General features: G+C 45.6%; 2 protein-coding genes and 1 non-coding gene across 5 annotated transcripts in view; all 3 read right to left on the bottom strand.

Annotated features, from left to right (window-relative positions):
• LOC143215325 (NAD kinase) overlaps positions 1-8,149 on the bottom strand; it is a 32,529-nt gene extending 24,380 nt beyond the window's left edge. Inside the window, exons 1-3 of one of the 3 annotated variants that reach the window (XM_076437383.1) lie at positions 7,894-8,148; positions 7,259-7,551; positions 3,691-3,744 (exon numbers count right to left, since the gene is read on the bottom strand). In XM_076437383.1, the coding sequence (XP_076293498.1) occupies positions 3,691-3,744; positions 7,259-7,371 (167 nt within the window). In that variant the 5' untranslated portion in view covers positions 7,372-7,551; positions 7,894-8,148. Of the gene's footprint in view, positions 1-77; positions 390-3,690; positions 3,745-7,258; positions 7,552-7,893 lie in introns of those variants that run through there. The other 2 variants (XM_076437384.1, XM_076437386.1) reach the window with 2 other exon arrangements.
• Positions 6,158-6,229, bottom strand: Trnag-ucc (transfer RNA glycine (anticodon UCC)). The gene has a single exon. It is a non-coding gene; the product is annotated as a tRNA-Gly (tRNA).
• A 4,467-nt stretch (positions 8,150-12,616) lies between the features above and the next one.
• The window catches only part of LOC143215324 (uncharacterized), a 47,233-nt gene continuing 41,625 nt past the window's right edge, over positions 12,617-18,224 (bottom strand). Inside the window, exon 3 of the mRNA XM_076437377.1 lies at positions 12,617-16,403. Within this exon, the coding sequence (XP_076293492.1) occupies positions 14,865-16,403 (1,539 nt within the window). The 3' untranslated portion in view covers positions 12,617-14,864. The remainder of the gene's footprint in view (positions 16,404-18,224) is intronic.

Raw genomic sequence — 18,224 nt, 5'->3', positions numbered from 1 at the left:
TATTTTACCGTATTTGTCGCGCGGGAATCTCAGTCTCCATATCCATGAATCGAGGTTTCAGCAAGGTGTGCGTTTACCTGATGATTCGACAAGGGCTAGCGTTTAGTTTGAGCAACACAGCCCTACCGAGGATACTGCTACCGCGTTGCATCACTATACCGAGCGGCGCTCTACTGAGGAGATCGCCTAACAACGAGAAAGCGGCTCGAATCCGTCGGCAAACGGTGCATTGCCGGGGAAGGAAGGAAAACAAAAATTCTCGGACGATAAGCGGGAACCTCGGCGATAACCCAGCGTCAAACGACAAGAAAAGATTGTACGAGCACGTTCCCGGCACACGAACCGCGATCCCCGATCGATCGATGGATCACCGACACGGCAGTCCATCGAGATCAACGCGTACTTTCATTCTTAATCGCGAATTATTGTTCACGCGTACTGCCATAATAAAATCAAATTATTCCAAGATAACCTAGCTGTATATACATTATACAGGCAATGATCATTATATAAATTAACGAATATATTATTAAAGATGTTTAATCAATAGTTGTTTAGCGAAGAGACACACGGGTCTGGTTTGGTAACATCGCGTGATTTTAGTATTTGGATCAGAGTTACGTAGATTAAATCGTAGCACGCTATTTTGAAAACAGCGTCTCCAGTGCACTTTCAGAAATAATCTGCGACGAGTTCGGCGCAGTATCGTTGCTATAGAGCTCTATTTACCGTTCAACTATAAGCAAACCGAGCTCTACAGAGCGGAGATACTTTATCTCACTGTATGACGACGTACATATCTGTTGTCGCATGAGCTCGATTCTACCAGATACATATCAGACTATCGAAGATCGATGATACTGAAAGTACCTATCGGTAACAAAATATGAGCAGCGATAAACCAGAAGGCACTCCTAAAAGCGTTCGTAATTAAGTAGATATGGTGCGGGTGAAATAATGTTTCACTACGGTCTAACCACTTTCTATTTCAATACGCTCTTAGTTTATTAAAGTACCGCGTCAGGGAGTACTATCAAAAATAGAAGGAACGCGATGCAAAACCCAACGGTGTTGACGGGACAGTGTCACTATTTATTTCGTCCTCGACGCAGGACAGCATGCCCCGTGGAAACGTTTTTCTTTTTCAAAGTTTTGCGAGGCCGACTATCAGGTATGTACGTATACGTCAGATAGTCGGACCCGTCGAGTCTGGTTGCCAGATGTGTTGCGGGCCCATCGTCAGCCGACTCGCCCCGGGCCTAGGTAAAAGTCCCAAAAGTAATTCCCAAGGAGGAACAATTCCCGAAGCCTCCGTGCTGCTTCTTCGAAATTAAAATGAACGACTTTCGGTTTCATGGTCAGAGAACGCCTAATACATAACCAGTTTGAGCATCCTCCGTGACGAGCCTCACGTCGACCAGCGTTATCGACGCGTTTCTGCGATAATAATCCCCACAAAGAGCTATAACTAAAAGATCTGTCGATTTGGCAGAGAGATTTAAATATCGCGGTGGCCTCGATCGTTCCACGAGAGAGGGTCGCGAGCACGGTCACGTTCACGGGATCAAAAATCTCGAAGAAGATGATGACCTGGAGCAACTGTAGACGAGATACAGCAGGCCCGAGTATCTAATGGTCGCGCGGTATCAGCAAACGAATATTCGTCAGCTCGTGTTTCAGATATTGAAATGAACTGCCGGCGAAGCTGGCGTCCATGTTGTCAACTGATATGAATGTGGAGACACGTGACAGGCTGCGTCGACGTACAGCAGACCATATCCTTAAATAGAATTGGCCTCTAACAATGGCTAATTACTGCCTAGATCATGATGGTTTTCCTCGATCCACTGTAAAACAAAGACTGACGTAGTCGAATGGTAACTACGGTGACATTACTATCTCCCTGGGACGAATATGGACGCGATAATTGCCTGCGATAGCGCGATCGTTACCGGAGACTTTACGAATTACCTTTGCCGAAAGATATTTATGTTTCTAAACTTGCGAGCTGTCAGCGCAATTTTAATTACCACACAAAATACAAATTTTCCATGCTAATTGCAGGGAGCAGGAGTCAAATACTTTTAATCTTTCTCGTTCCACTAAACAAATTACTTTGACTCTACGGAAACGTTGAGGCCGCATTTCAGATTAAACATTTCTTACCGAGCAAAATAAAACTTTTCTATGCTATGTAATCGTATAGGGAGCAAGAGCCAAATACAAATTCTTCCAAACAAATTGCTGGACTCTATGAAAACGTTGAGGCCGCCGACTTTCCGGTCACAATGACGAAGTAATTTCACAAGTATCAAAGAATTCCAAGTCATCCGGGGTTAATCGCGACACGAAATTTGCATATTTGTGAGACGTCTTACTTCACCGGCTGACGAAACTATCGACGCACCGGAGGCAGCCAGAGTACACGGAGGAAATCAACAGACAAGACCTTGAATCTACCGATAGATTCCTGAAGGACCGATTCCCGCGTCCCATAGACTTCTGGAGAGCCTAGTTTCCGTTCGCCACGCGCTGTTAGTTGTCGTGCGACGTTTCAATTGCATCGCGACGCGCGAGAAAGTGCCTTCTAAGGCTCAAGGTTAATTTACAACATACCCGATCGAAAGCTAGTTTCTTTTTCAACCTGTGCGCGCCGCACGGTTATGAAAAACGTCGTCCTGGAATGCTAAACGGACAAAGGTGACCGATGTCAATCGCGAGGGACACTGCCGGCGCTGGCGTACCACGTTGCTGTGGTCGATGGGGTTGTCCGAAACTTGAGATTTTTATCTACGAAGCTTCTGGTGCGTAAGAACTGTTTTTACAATTTTTATAGTGGCCCAGAACTCGTTTGTAATGCCACTAATCAATCGAGATCTCTATAGTGAGTGATCATTAAGTGAGCATCAGGATTTTGACTAGACAACTCCTATGATGTAAGGGTTCTTCTACGATTAACCCTTTGGACTAGAAGCAATTTTAATTCCAAAATCAAGACATTAAATCTAGATCATTCTTATTTGATGTAATCTTTTCTACATTGGGCACGTCAAATTGAACCTGTTAAAACTGTTTCGAATAATACTATAATCATTTTCACTTTGCGCCATTCGAGTGCAAAGGGTTAACGGCATCAAGATTTCGTCGGTGATTACTAGACTGCGGATTTGATGCATTCGAAACAGCAACTTTTGACTTCGCATAATGATCTGCGACGTAATGACTACAGTGGTGCAATAAACAAGTTCTACAGTGGATTACCAGCATCGCGAAATAGGAGACTCGTTATCTAGAAGGTCTGCAACGGTAATCATGCGACACAAGGACAAAAACGCGTGCATAACAGTAAAAAGACAGTGGCAAATTGTGCTGCAGTGGAAATTGGGGGCGGAACGGGTAACACGTCCGGTCGAGGTGCAGTTATGCATACGGTCACAGACGACGTTTCTTTTCCTTCGTTTGTCCGTTCGCATAAGGCAAAAGGAAGAGCCGAGACGCGTGCGAACGTCACGGCCGAAAAATTCGACCGTTACCGATATAGACGCACCTCATTCCCGATCGTGTCCCCGTCCCTGTGAGATACTATACTGTTTACGGGTCTGCGACGCAACGAAACGACTCGCATTATCGCTCATGCTGGTGGCGCTAGTTACAGGGGCACACAGGCTTTAGAGTAGAAAACTGCTTTACCTGTATGACTCCGATGACTTGATGCAATTCACCGTTAACTCGGACCGCGAGTTGCTTCAAGAGAAAAAGAAAAGATCATTTGTCAGTATTGTATAACAGAATCCGAAATGGGACAATCACAACGTACAATACTACATACTCGTCTGTAATCATTTTTTAACTATCCGTATGCTATTTATTATTAAGTCGGAGTCTAAATTCTTTTAAAAAACATGTTGTACATACAGTAAAAATCGCAGCATCCGACGCTAATTTTAATTCAGAAACATTTTCATGCAATTTATTAAGAAGAACTTTGAGGAAAATAGAATATCAATGCACACTGCAACGAGTTTTTTTTTTAAAGAATGTTAGAGTATTGAATGAATTTTTGGCGATCGCGAAGGCAAAGAATTATCGGAAACTTTCCCTTGACATTAACGGATGGCCGATCAGCGCAACGATAGAGTGCATATGCAACCATCGGCCTCGAAGTGACAATCGCCAAGCAAGGTATCCTTGGCTTCATTGTTTGAAACCCTTCGCGCGAGCCTGTTCTTGTTGGAGATTAGAACTAGGCCCTGCAGCGATCTAGAACATCGCCGGTGTACGCACGAAATTATATTACGTTGGTACGCTCACGATTCGATAACTCGATGCACAAGTGTATTTCGAAATGCTGTTGGGAACCTCGAGGAAACACCGAGTAAAGGAAAGACGCATCAAAGCGGAGCATTATCGAAGCTTAGCGGTCTATGAATACCAGTGCTATTTCCGCTTTGAGACCTCGTATACAGAATTATCTGAAATCTGCGAGAACGTGGTGAATCCACTTTGAAACTTTCAGTATTTTTAAGATGATTAGCATGTTGTGCAAGTCTGTTCCGATTGTGAGAGTACCAGCGTAAAAATAGCTCGGTGTACGGGTTTTGTGGGAGCAACCCTTCGAGAGTAATTGCTTTTGGATGTCTGGGTCCGTTTAGACCCCAACGAATTTTTTAATCGCGTCTCTTTAAGAAGGAACTTGCTTTTCAGGAGTTTTAACCGGTTGACTGGACGACTTTTTACATTCTTAACGTCTATAAAGATTATAGTGATAATTCTTTTTATAATTTAGAATTAAGTTACCTTTTCTGTATACATATAACGTGAATTTACTTCATTCAACGATAAAAATAAAAAGTTGAGTTCGCAGTTCACGCCATCCCTAATACAGATGGAGAGTTTCAAGATCGTCAGGGTTTAAATGGAATGGGTGAAAATTGACCTAGCCGGTCCAAGGGCTGCCAAGTCGTTTTACTAAACGAAAGAAACAGATTCTCGTATGTAGATTGCTCTACATACACTATTCCACAAGGGAGAGCATTGTCATGAACAAGAACAGCAAGGTCCACTCGCAGCCTTGGCCTAGATCGCCCAAATCATCCAGTGAAGGGATTCGATCTAACGCAGCGCGTCTGAGAACACCGCGTTTCAATAAAAGGAACAAGGTTAATCAATCACCTGACCAGATTAACTATCGCTTCGTCGCAAGCAATGGCAGTCGACTGATTATCGCTAATGAAACGGGCATAATTAACTCGCTGACCGGTGGGTACTATTTGATTTAGTTTCTGGCCGCGGCTTGTCCATTTACTAAAAAATTATTCGACACACACGAATCACAGAGAAATATATTTCCGGTTTTAATAAATTGAATCCTGTTTGAGAATTTAGCATACAGATATTACGGCTTCGTCTAATTATTCGAAGATGAACATCCGCGTATTTATAGATCGCGTTTCACTCTGTGCGTGTGCACGCTAATTATGAAACGGTTTAAGAAAATGGAAATCCTTGTTAAAAACGCGGTATTATTTTTAATTCGTAGTTGCAAGTTATGGCTTCCAAGAATGGAATGGAAAATTGTAAAATTAGTCTACCGGAAGTCTATTAATCATTAAAATAAATCTATTAATCTATTAATCTATTATTTTTACATCGCTTCGGAAGCTAAATGTCACGCGACAATTGGTCTGCCAATGAAATTCGAGTTGCGATTGAGAAGTCTATTCAGAAATGTCAATTTTCGATTCGCAAGACTGTTCCATCGTAGTAATCACGATGTTATTGTAATCGCTCCGATAAAATATACATTTTTTATTACATCGGTCTCATAAATTTGCACACATTTGAAAGAATGAATATGTACTAACTAAAACTAGTTTTGTTCACGTGGCAGCCAATCACGCCATCATCAAAAATTGCCATGAATCGCCTGATCAACGGGTCAAGACAAAAAAATTGCAAAAATTTATAGAGAATAGAACAATCAGGAAAGAAATAAAATAAATAAAAATAGCGAGTACTCTTGCGTTGCGGTCAAAACTGCTCTAAATCGTCCAGTGAACAGGTCAAAAACAAACTGAAAAATAAAAATGCAAGTGTTTAAGCGATCTAGGGAAATAAGAGAGAAAAATAGCGAAAAGGAAAGGAAAAAAAATAAACGTGCGATGGCCGGGAATCGAACCCGGATCAACTGCTTGGAAGGCAACTATGCTGACCATTACACCACCATCGCACTTGAGAAGAGTCTACCGAGCTGTCTGTGACCTATCGCGTGGCAAATCGATACTTGAGCTTGTCGCCACTGTGGCCTTGACTTTTCCACGGACTGGCACCGAGGGAATTTCGCTGATAGCGTTTTCCACTCTGGCAGGTGGCTGTGTGTGTCCAGCGCGATCAATGAGCGTTCATTTATTTATAACGACGGACGTTATTGTCAGCCACGACAACGAACCAAGCTCGAATCCGTTGCCAATGTTATTTCTAGTCAACGGTCACTATTTATTCTTCGTAGTAGACGATGATCGAGCACGACCACACCGGCTACTTCTCTCGGTAAACGTCTGCCGAGATTCACAGGTGACGCGCATGATCGCCATGAAATTCGAAACTGATCCCTGGGAGTTGTGGAGCTCGATCGATCGATCGAATGATCGCTATGGGGGCGTCTCGATGTGACTGTTCGTGTCGCGAGTGTTGTTGTTGTGGCTCTGTGATTGTTGATTAACTCGGCACGTGTGGAACTTGTGCAAAATAGAAATGCTCTTATGCTGTCTCGGTTCTCATTAGCCATCTTTATTTATCTATCGGACAGTATCGAGTTCAAACGATCAATAATTCTCTTAAAGTCGGACACAGTTCAGGTATCATATATCAACTCCAAAAACGAACATGAAAAATGAAACAAGTTCTAACACATTCAGAAGAAAAATGATTAAGAATCGAAGAAACATTTGGAATAGATGCAGAACATTTTTATTGAACATAAAGATCCTCAGCGTACCGACATCCCTATCGCGAAATGAACCGATTACTTCCGTCGCTGTTCAGATTCGCATTAGCAGCTGTCAATCTCGAATCAATCAAGCTCCCATCGCGAACGGATTGAATCCCCCGATTAACAACCACTATACCGTTCAGTATAATCCTGGCGCGTAGATGTACGTACTACGTAGGCGGGTAAGCGCTGTCCCTTGTTACCGCCTCGAATTTCAATCTGAATCTTACAAAAACCTTGTCCTTCGAATCTTTCTGTTCCTCTCACCTGAAGGTCTGCTGCTTGTCCTGCATCCTGGAGACGGCGGTCTTCTTCGACGCGGTGTCCTCGAGCTGGAGGTCCACGATCGCCTTGGCCAGCTGTAGATCCCTCTCATTCATCTTGATCTCGGTGCTCCTCTGGTTCCCCGTCGTTCTAAGTCTGGTTTATCTGTCCGGCGGTGACTCCGGCGAGCTTACAGGTGAGAACGTTTACGAACGAAAACACCACTCGGGCTTTGGTCGAGTCGGTCGCCGAGGAACTAGTTGCGAGAACCACACCGAGAGATGTCTCGTCCCGTACTGAAACACCAGTCGCCAGAACTTAACCTCACAGGCGGTACTGTTGCGCGAGAATGGATTCGCGATTTCTCTCTCTCTCTCTCTCTCTCACTCTCTCTCTTTTATGGGATACACTCGTACCCTTTCTCTCTTTCACGGATTCCTCCCCGCCGCACCCCTCCCAAAACCCCCCTCTCTTACTTTACCGATTATTATTGTCTTGTAAATAGCGAGCGAACGAATAGAGGAACGGTTCTATTATCGTGCGCCCGGGGTCCTCGGCGTTTGCTCTTTTTCCGCTGATATATCCGTTCCTCCAGTTTTGAATCGAAAGCATTTCCCGCTCTTCTCACAAATATTTACTTCTCTCGTCGTATCCCGGTACAAAGCCTCCTCGTAGATTCTTGATCGTTGATCGAAACCGTTACCAGACAGGATGCACGCCGACTGCAGCTCGTTGCATCATTGCACAGTCGCTTTTGGTTAAAACGTCACGGGTTGCAAAATGAACGCGGACTGGTTGACGATCTGCGTATTGTTTGTCACAGTTGAAATGTTTGGTGGATTCTCTTGAAGGGTTTCGGCGGCCGGAGTTTTGTGGTATTTGGAGTTTTTTTTTCCTTTTTGGTTGAGGTTTTCCGTCGGTTGGTGATTATCGGGTTTATTTATGCGGAGTTTTAAAGGTCAAGAGGTCTGGGAGAAGCGCAAAGGTGGAGCTGCTTGGACGTTTAGCGGCAGGTTGCGCTGATGGTCTGTTCTTCGGACTGCGGATTTTCTGCATTTATCATCTGAAAATGCACATTGCTAGAAGTTCCGGCTAATTCCGGAAATCAGTCGAACCGGATTCAACATGTTAAAACACATGTTTCCTATGTTTCTTCTCATTTCAGTGTTATTTTTTACCTCGCCAAGAGTACGTTTACTGAAAATTAAATATGATCATATCTAAATCTGATCCAGACCCAACCGTATTTTTAATGCAAAATTTTATTAATGTAGTGCAAAATTTTCGGAAGTTTACCCACAATTCCACTACCAACGAGCACGCGATCTCGTCGGTGGCGACACCCTGTCGGCTTACCGTCGTTTGCAGAGAGTGCAACCGTCAGATGGCGCGAAAGCATCCTAATTAGTATCCTCGTTCGAAATTGCGCATTATCTCACTTCTATACTGAATACATTCTCTAAATGTGAATATTTCCCTGCGTCGGGTGATTCTCGGACGAATTAATCGATTATAATTAGCATGTAAATTTTCTATGCGTCGGAATCTCGTGTCCCTGCAGTCGTATCGCATTTCATGGAGTGCATCGGCGTCCTATGCACCGGATCGATACACTCTGGAGCACTGTGCCCAGGTGCATTTTCCACGGGCCGGCGAACTTTCCGTTTCCATTACCATCCACGCTTGCAAAGTCAACAATCGCCTTCGCTCACGCCTTCGATCATAATTAATACAATTGCTAATGGTATTACGGCAAGCTGATTTACTGATGAGAGGCACGCTATTATCGAACCTCTCGAGAAACTTGTCGGTGCCGTCATTAAAAACGAGATCCCGGCGGCGTTTTACTTTCAGCTGGACATCTTTATCAAGCTGTAAAGCTGTCCTGCGACTTCGATGATTGGCTGACGACCACCTGGAAACGCAGCTTTCGTCGCACATGACGTCGTGCTTTGACAATGCCGAAACAATTTACACGACTTCGAACAATTCGTCCAGCTTCGGAAAAGGGAGTCGAAGCAATTTGTCAGACTTGGGGACACTATAAGCAATCTACAGCATTGAATAAAATCTAGATTGCAAAGTCTCGAGGTGTTTAATTGCAGTTTCAAATTTCTTGCATCCGTCAGACCAATTTTGAGGCGCGCTGACCTGAAGAATTCATTTTCACCCTTGAACGAGTGGTGAGCGTGCAGTTTCGGAATTTCCAGCGTAGTGCAACGATGCATTTTCAGAGCTAAACGCAGTGTTTGTCGAAGCGCGTACCTGTTCGGCGAGTACCCGCGACCATCAAGGCCGGTCACTCGATTACCCGCGTTTCTTGCGCACCCGACGTGGAACCGCGCCTGCAGGACACGATCGACGTAACGCGAGAGCCTAATAAAACCGTGGAACGACGACGTTGCACCGACGTTGCACGCGTCGGCTGCATGTTTCGCTTTTTATCACCGACGACGAAACTACCACGGTCCGTCGGCGTCCGGTGAAAAAATCTTGCTCGTCGACACGAAACCTGGTAAACGGTCAACGACCCTGGCTCGTGTGTTTTCGATCGAATAGCTCTGGATACCTGCGAGAGTCACCTGGATGCAAGGTGCACAGGACACTGATGTAACGCCAGGAAAAGAAGAGAAGCACGAAGAGAATTGATACGGCCGCGCGACAACAAAGTGAACAAAGCGAGCACGACACCACCGTCGGGGATACAAATTGCAATCTAGCTGCAGGTGTGTCCCGAGCACGCGTGTAAATATGCATCGAACGTTCCGACTGCAATCTGACCGGGGAAATGCAAATCGGCAACAGCGTGGCTCGATACGGAGATTTGTCTCTGTCTTGGCCGATTGTAACGCGGAACGATCTTCTACAGTTCGTGTTAGATTCGACACGGATTCGTAGACTGTGCAATTTTCACAGGAGTTTTCATTCTTATAAATAATTTAGCAAGAGGAACGATGGGAGAATTTATTTCGTCGAGTGCTGTGGGTGAAAGCCGGGAATTATGTTATTTATCGAGGCTAGTGGTTACTGCACTGCACAGAAATCTATGCAGTTGAAATACGAAACTATGAAGGCATTCAAACATTGACTGGGACAATATTCGTATTCAATAAAGGTCGAGGAAGAAGGTATCAAGAAAAACATCCTTTTTCAATCGTTTCGATGAATTGAAGACAATATCTCGTTACAATGAAGACATAGTCATTTGTATGAAAATTGCATCTTTCCTTCGTCCGCAATTTCCTTAAAGGATCCTAACTATTTCCGGTTAGAATGTCCATTCAAGACTCGCCAGTCTGATTTGTTCGGTTGACATTCGTTTCCACCGTAACGACGACTTTGAAACAATTTTCTGGTTACGTTGCACAGTTTCTTTCGACGATCCTGACGACTTCCGGTTACTTCGTTTAACGAACAGTCCCTGCGAATTTATTTATACGACAGAACAATGTTACGCGAGGCATGTACGCCTACGCACGATTCCCATGTTGGTCCCCCTCCATTTTTCTCACCCTCCGATGCACAATGATCGTCGGCACGCGGCTCCCTGTCTAATTAGCGCGGCTTTTCGTAAGATCGCGGGTGCTCGGATCGCCGCGCGATGAACTTTAGAAAAGGAGAGGCTTTTGCGCAACGACGCAGCACCGTGAAATTATTGTATCGGGAGTATTCCCGGTTTCGCGAGCGAGTCCGCGGCTCTCGTGAAAGTGGACCGAGTTTGCTCGTTTACTCGAGCCCCTTTTCGTCGACCTTAAACGAACGAGCTCCCGGAACGTTGCGCGCACATGATCGTAAACCTGAACTAAACGCCAAGTCACGCGTTTTCCATTTCGACGATTTATCGCCTCAGCTCAGCGAATCTCCTTTCGATCGCTGAACGAGTTAACTCGGAAAAGAACACACAGCTGGAAAACTTCCGATCATCGAAAAACGTCTTTCACCATCTGGCTATTCTACTTCGCAATCGTCGATCTTCAAAAATCTATATCGAATATATTGATACTCTAACAAACCATAAACAGATTTGAACAGTCCAATAGTTATCCAACAGATTGCAAGTGCCGTTTAAGTGTCCGAAGAACTATCCACATAGAAAATCTGGAAGATCCCGAAACTCCTCCCTTCTAAAGCCACGTGACTCGATCGATCAACTCGCTGGATAAACGGTTAAACAAAGTGGAGCTCTGGCAAACCATCCTGAATGGTTTACGGGGTGGGGAGCGGTGTAAAAGAAGGCGGTGAGAATTGCCAAGGCCTGCATGGGCGCTCGACTTTCTAACGACAATCACTTTTACAGTAACGGCCATTTTATTCGTCCCTTTTATTAGAACAAACGCTTAAATACGTGTTGCGGATCTATACAGCATCGTTCTACCAGCGGTATCGCAAAAGATTGTTGCAAAACAGGGTTGGTTCGCGAAATCGAAGGGTGGGGAGTTCTTTTTTCGGATCTTCTTCTTGACGAGGGACTAGAAGGAGCCTCTTCGGCGATCTACAGGGTTTCGGCGACCGGTTCTACAGGATTTCCGCAGAACAACAACAGTCTACCTCGAGTTTTTCCATTTTTTCGCCGGCTCCACAATCCCCTTGCCCCTCGGATGACTTCTCACGTCCCCTCGCCCTGTCCGACCACTCGGAATTGCACGATTTTTACAGACGAGAGAGATCTACATGGATCCTTCCCCGTTGCATTGTCGTGTCTCTTCCTCCTGACGCGGCATTAAAACGGAGATAAGGTGTGTCCGAGGCGCAAGGGGTTGCTCCTCGACTCACCCCGTCGTCGGCTCGATCGAACCTTGCCTCGGGGATCTTCGGACATTGTCGGCTCGCTGTCCATCTTCTCGATCTATTGTCTATTGGCACCGGTCTGCGAATATCTCTGCAATTCGTTTGCTCGAGCAATTCAAGAGAAAATCAAGAGTCAGGGGAATCGCAAACAATTTTTTAGTCCAACATTTCCTTTATTATTTCGCACAGACAGACATCAATCTCGCGCGAACATCCGCTGCATAATTCTTATACTTCAAGCGCTAAACTCTTTTTATACACCGCCGCTAATATTTCTCAAGCAGAGATCAACTGTTATCGAATTTCCGAGTGTTCCTTTTACCTCCGGGAAATTGTCTAGCTGACAAGCTAGAAATTTTGAACAAGGCTCGATCGATCCGTCAACGTTTAAATAATTTCGTGTTCTCGACGATTATCAACTACTTCTTTCCGCTTCGTTACAATTTTATACAGAAAGCACACCGATCTGCACACTGTCGCACGTACACGCAACTTCTACGCATACTATAATACGAGAACCGAGGAAATTAGGAAACAGGGAGGTGTACATCTTCGATCGACGAGAACCGAAACCTCTTGCCAACAGAATTTATTTTTTACAAATTAAAAGAAATCGTCGGAAATCGATCGATTCTCGGAGAATTCATCCCGAGACACAGTACAATCGTATTTTGTGTTTCTACGCGTGTACAATAAATAATGAATCTCCGGTTTCCTCCGCAACGAACGATTCGTTATCCTTCGTCGAACTATATTCTAGAACAAACAATATGTATGTACAAATATCGTATGTATTCATTACACTTCCGTTTTTCATTTTTACACAAGCTCGTCTCGTTTCGAACGCGAGAAACGTAACATTTTTCTTCTTTTTGGCACTTGGTTGAACAACGTGATTCATATTCTTTTTTTTTTTTAACGCGTATCGCCGATCGCGACAACGACAACTAACGCAATTTCCATGGAAAACGAAACGGGATTGTTGCATCGTCGTTTTGTTATTTAGGATCCTTCGTCCTTCTGTTCAGCTTCGCCGCGATAATTCGTCCGTGAAAATTGCCGAGGATTTACGAGACGCGGCTGAGCGCGATATACATATTTATTGATTAAACGCCCGGGGAAAAGGGGAGAGAAAGAGAGAGAGAGAGAGAGTGCAGGAGAAACGGGAACGGAAGTGATCGTCCCGATTCGAAGCGACCGGAAGCTGACGTTAGTCGGTCCTCGAAACGGATGCTCGAAATTCGAGCGACAGATATTCCCCCGGCGAAACTCGTTTCAATTAATCATCTACTGTCGTTGCCCTCGGACAGCTTCGCACGAATTTTTCAGGTACGAGAAAATTTGATCGTTCCTTCGTGATTCGATCAATTGCTCAATTATATTCTCTTTTGATAACGTGACCATTCATTTTTCAGAATTTTGAGGTACGCAGAAATTATCTCATTAGACTGTGAACGTTTGTGAAGCGCACAAAATGTTTGTCGAAAAATTTCTTTTGTATAAAGATCCGCCGTCTACTCGGCGCAAATAAAATTTCAGTGGCCCCACCTGTCGACCTGAAGAGATCTCGAATGAAAAATTGAATTTATATCAAATGTTTACAGTCGAGCGATAATTTCTTGCTGCGCAAAAATGTCTATACGTTAATACTGAATTTTTTCGCTCATCCTCGCACCCTGTAATTTATACCTTCCCTTGGATATGATCGATTACACCGAGGAGAACGGAACCCGAAAGAATCGCGCAATCGAGAAACAATCGAGAGATCGAGTCGCCGAAAGTAAAGGGGTTAAGATGTTCGACAATCTCCGAGTTGCGTTCGACAGGTGTTCAAGATCGCGGCGATCGCTCGGTGAATGGAGATTACCGGTTTCTCCGATTGCCTCTCTCTCTCTCTCTCCCTTGGTTCAGTTTTCGATCCGACACGCGCGCATTCTTTCCACGTGCTGTCGGATCACGTTCGCTTTGATCCGCGGGGATCTGCGAAATCGAAATAAATAACAGGGATCTCATTAGAAGACATCGAACTGGAACAATTAACCCTAGACAACTAAGTTTCCGTGAAAATCATACTTTTCCGCTGAACGATTTAATCAATAAATTAGAAACCAGATAAAACCTTTCTAGTTCCATCAAGACTGTTTCTTCGCAAGATGATACATTTTTGATGTTGGATATCAACGAACATAGCTTAGTTATCCAGAATTAATGAGAATTTTTGAATCCCTTGTCTTTGCAACGATGAGACATACTTCTACATACTGGTATGATTGAAAAATTTAGGTGAAGCGATTGAAAAATTTTCCACCTCGGTGCAAAAAACTAACAAGTGTATTTTCCACTAGTACTTATCGAAGCTTCACATATTCTTATTGCGGACTATTTGGTGCGAGACAGTTCTTTCGGAATTCAGACTTGTCCAGTCTTCGTACGAAGGCCTTCGATTGCTGCTAACATTTAGAAAATCACAAAGCAAGGGTTCGGTTGCGATTATCGTTCAATGGTCGATTGGAACTTCGGTCAGAGCGAGAATCGAGAACGAATCGACTCCTGTGCGCCAAGGAAAAAAGCTGCTCCGGGCAGCGACTTTCTCCCGACGCGAATGTGACGATTCTCCGTGATCAAACTGCTTTCAGTCAGTTTCAACATTTTACAAAATATTAGTACAACTTCAACGTTCAACATCTCCAACGATCCAACAATCCGTTTACAAAACGTTGAAACCGAATCCCTCGCTCCCCACCGAACAGAAGCTCGTTAATTTGCACAATCGACCACGAAGCTGTAAGAAGGATTCACCAAGATTCACCTAACACGATCGCTACTTGAAGTAATGTTTTTTCCTCGCAGAGGATCTGACACAGGGCGCAGCCTCCTTCGTGATCTCTTTCCACGTGGTCCTGGTAGGCGTCACGGGATCGCTGAACCTGGTTTTGGCAAGATTGGCCTTGACACTGGAGTCGTGTTCCACGTCGCCCTCGAAAAACCTGCACATCTCCCTAACAGGAACTGCTCTGGCTCCCCTATTGAGATCATGAAGCGACCTGGCTCGCTGTTTTCCCCTGGGACTGGGTTTAGCGGAGGTTCTACCTAGATCTTCGGTGCTTCTAGCCAGTCTGCCGCCTAATCTCGACAGGGATTCGAACAGCGTGAGTTTCTCCCTGACCGGGACATAGTGATCCACCCTCTGGCACCTTTCCAGGAGCCTGGCGACGTCCTCTTCGCAGGGAGGTTCGGTCAGAACGGACAAAGAAGTCGACGACCTAGGAAGACCTGTTGAGCTAGCTACTTCCGGTAGCTTGGAGGTCTGGGTAGCCTGTCGAGGCACTGGTATCCTAGAGGACAACTGCGCCAGGCGTTCCTTTCGTTCTTGAAGAGTCTCCACTGTGGGACTCGTCACCTGGGTCAGCAGTTGTCCTTTTTCTCTGATGACTCTTCTCTCCCGGGCTCTGCTCCTCCTCTCGCTGATGTCCGTTCGGAGGATGCCTGGACTCGAGCCACTCTTCGGGCTGTTGTTGTTCCTCTTGTCGTCCTCGTTCCGTTGATCATCCTCGAATCTCACCGTGGACTCGTTCGGTTTCACCGGAGGCAGCCTGGTAATGTTCTTCTCGTTCCTCGAGTTAGTTAATCTCGAAGAGTCATTCAGGGTTTCGTCCTTCTTCAGCGACATCAGACGAAGATCATCGTTGTCGTTCCCCGAATAAATCCTGCTTCTGGACCTGCTCGACCCGTACGTCTTCAGGATGTCGTTGTTGTTCTCTTCTAATGCTCTGGCTTTTCTTCTTCTGGCGTCCTCCTCGAGGACTCTCCTGCTTCTAGCCTCGTTCTCTCGTCTTCTGGCTTCTTTGTAGCGCTGGATCCTTTGTTCTCTGGTCTCTGGCTCTGGCAGAGACACTGTCGAATCCACCGAGTCCACACTCGACCGACAAACTCCGCTCCAAGGTAGACTGTCGTCGCTCCCTTCGCTGCTCTCGCTACAACCCCACGTCCTCGTCACCGGTTGCTCCTTGGTTATGATCGCGGGGATGCTGCGGAACTCGCCTAGCAGGTCTTCGTCGCTTGAGTTACTGCTCGACCAACCTCTTAACTCGCTTCTCGCTCGTCTTCGAGAGTCCTCCAGGATCGTAGCCGTCGTTCGAGTGTCCTTCTCCGTGGGAGAGTCGCTTGGCCAGCAGCGCAACTCGCTTCGGGAACGTCTTCTAGAGTCCGTCGGGCTGTCTGGCAGCGGAACTGGCCCTCTGGGGCAGATCGTTAGAATCTCGAGGAAGTTCAGGCAACGCTGCGCTCGGAAAGGAGTCTGCCTGACCAGCTCCGCCGCGATCGCTCGCACCCAGGACCAGTAGATCGGCTCTGTGTCTGCCTGCAAGAAAAACAACCAGACTTGTGAGACTCATTTTTTTTCTGGGGTTAAGGGGGACTTTCGAGGGCGATTGTGGTCTAGATTGATCTTTTATCTGGCGCTTTTAACCACTGAAAATTGGTGGCAGGTATAGAGTATAAAAATTCAAGGTATGAAGCCGTCATTATCTCTGTTCACTTCCTTACATCACGAAATGGCGGTGATCCTCGATCTGAGCTACCTCACATCCCGGTAACAGGCTTAATTCCGAAGGACACGATTTATCTCGAAAATCCCGAGTCGTGGGATCAACAGGAAGAGGAATACTCCCACGCGAGGCTGCCAACAATACGATTCAATGGTAGCAGAACGGCGTCCTCCATTGTCTCGGGAGGATACACAGGCTAGGCTTGGGGAAGCAATTTCGAAAATGGCTGTTCCCGTCCACGGATTTCCGAAAGGAGGCAGCAATCCCCGGCGTTGGATCAAGATGTTACGAGACGTCCTTTCGATGACTAAGAGAACGGGGCGAAGGAACTCGGCGGCTGCCAGGAAAAGGAGGATGGTGGGACTCCTTGACAATGCCGGGTCACGGGAGAATGGCGCACGGATCTCCCACGCGTCCGTTTATCGGCGAGACCGCGGATTTTAACCTTGCCTACTGACCTTATTACCTTACGGACCCCACGCGCGGAACGAGGCTTACATCATCTCGGACGCGTCCTTCGACGATTTATCTTTATCTTATCCGATCGACCTTCGCGGAAGTCGTCCGATAGCCATCGTCCTCTCTTATCCGGCTCACGCCGGAAGTATTTCCGAGAACTCCGCGAACAATTTTTCCATACAAATTTAGCCCTTATGTATTGACATGTATTATGTAATTGACAACCGGGTACCCATTGTCAATTTCTTTTTAAAACTTCTTCAACAATTTTGTGGACGAATCGCGAAATTATTGTTCCTTTTTATGCTCTTGAATGACCACAGATTAATTTACACGGAAGGCATAAAAATACGCATAATTGAAACTGTAAAGTGCAAAATTTTGGTCATTCGCATAAGGCTTAATTCGAACACACTATTAGGTCGTTTGTCAAGATATATATCACGGTTTTGCGATTTAAAATAAGGTTACACGTTACCTATAAAGGTACACGAAAAACGAAATTACTTTTCGAAATTTCATGGTTGGCGAGCAGTCTAAAGCGACTCTAACAGAAGAAAAATATTATGGCGGTGGCTGTAGAATTTGAAAATTCAGTCTGCCGTTCGATCACGTTGAAAAGACGGAGAAATATTGTAGATGGACGTTCCAGAGTCTCGTGGACATCGAGTGGAGTGAATCGAGCGCCGCCCGAGACACATTATGCAAAGCAGCAGCGGAGAAAGTCGGACGAAACGAAATTTTTGGCGGTGTCTAGGAATCGAGACCGGGACTGGCTGAGATCGTGGCCGCGGGATTGTATAACGAGCTGGAAATCGAACGGCGACGGGGCCGTAATTAGAAGTTACAGCGTTCAGCAAAACGGGAGCTGGTAGAGGCCGCGCGCGGCGAGAAAGTGTTTACGGGCAAGGAAACGGATCGTGCCGCAGATAAAAGTCATTTACATGCGATTACATTGCGTGCCGCAGCGATTATACTGTCTCGCCTATCCTGGCTCCTCGACTTCCTCCTCGATCCGAACGTTTGATCGCCTGTGTGTTTCTCTCCGTGCACGTTGCACTTCGCTGGGCGTATCGATACTCGTCCAATTCGACTCGAACTTCACGAAACCGTACACTCTTCCTGCGTTTCCAGTATTTCAATCACTGGGCCCTCCAATTTCCAAATATTCAAAT

Source organism: Lasioglossum baleicum, chromosome 13, assembly GCF_051020765.1.
Source record: "Lasioglossum baleicum chromosome 13, iyLasBale1, whole genome shotgun sequence".
NCBI classification, from domain to species: Eukaryota; Metazoa; Arthropoda; class Insecta; order Hymenoptera; family Halictidae; genus Lasioglossum; species Lasioglossum baleicum.
This window is presented reverse-complemented; position numbering and strand designations above follow the sequence as displayed.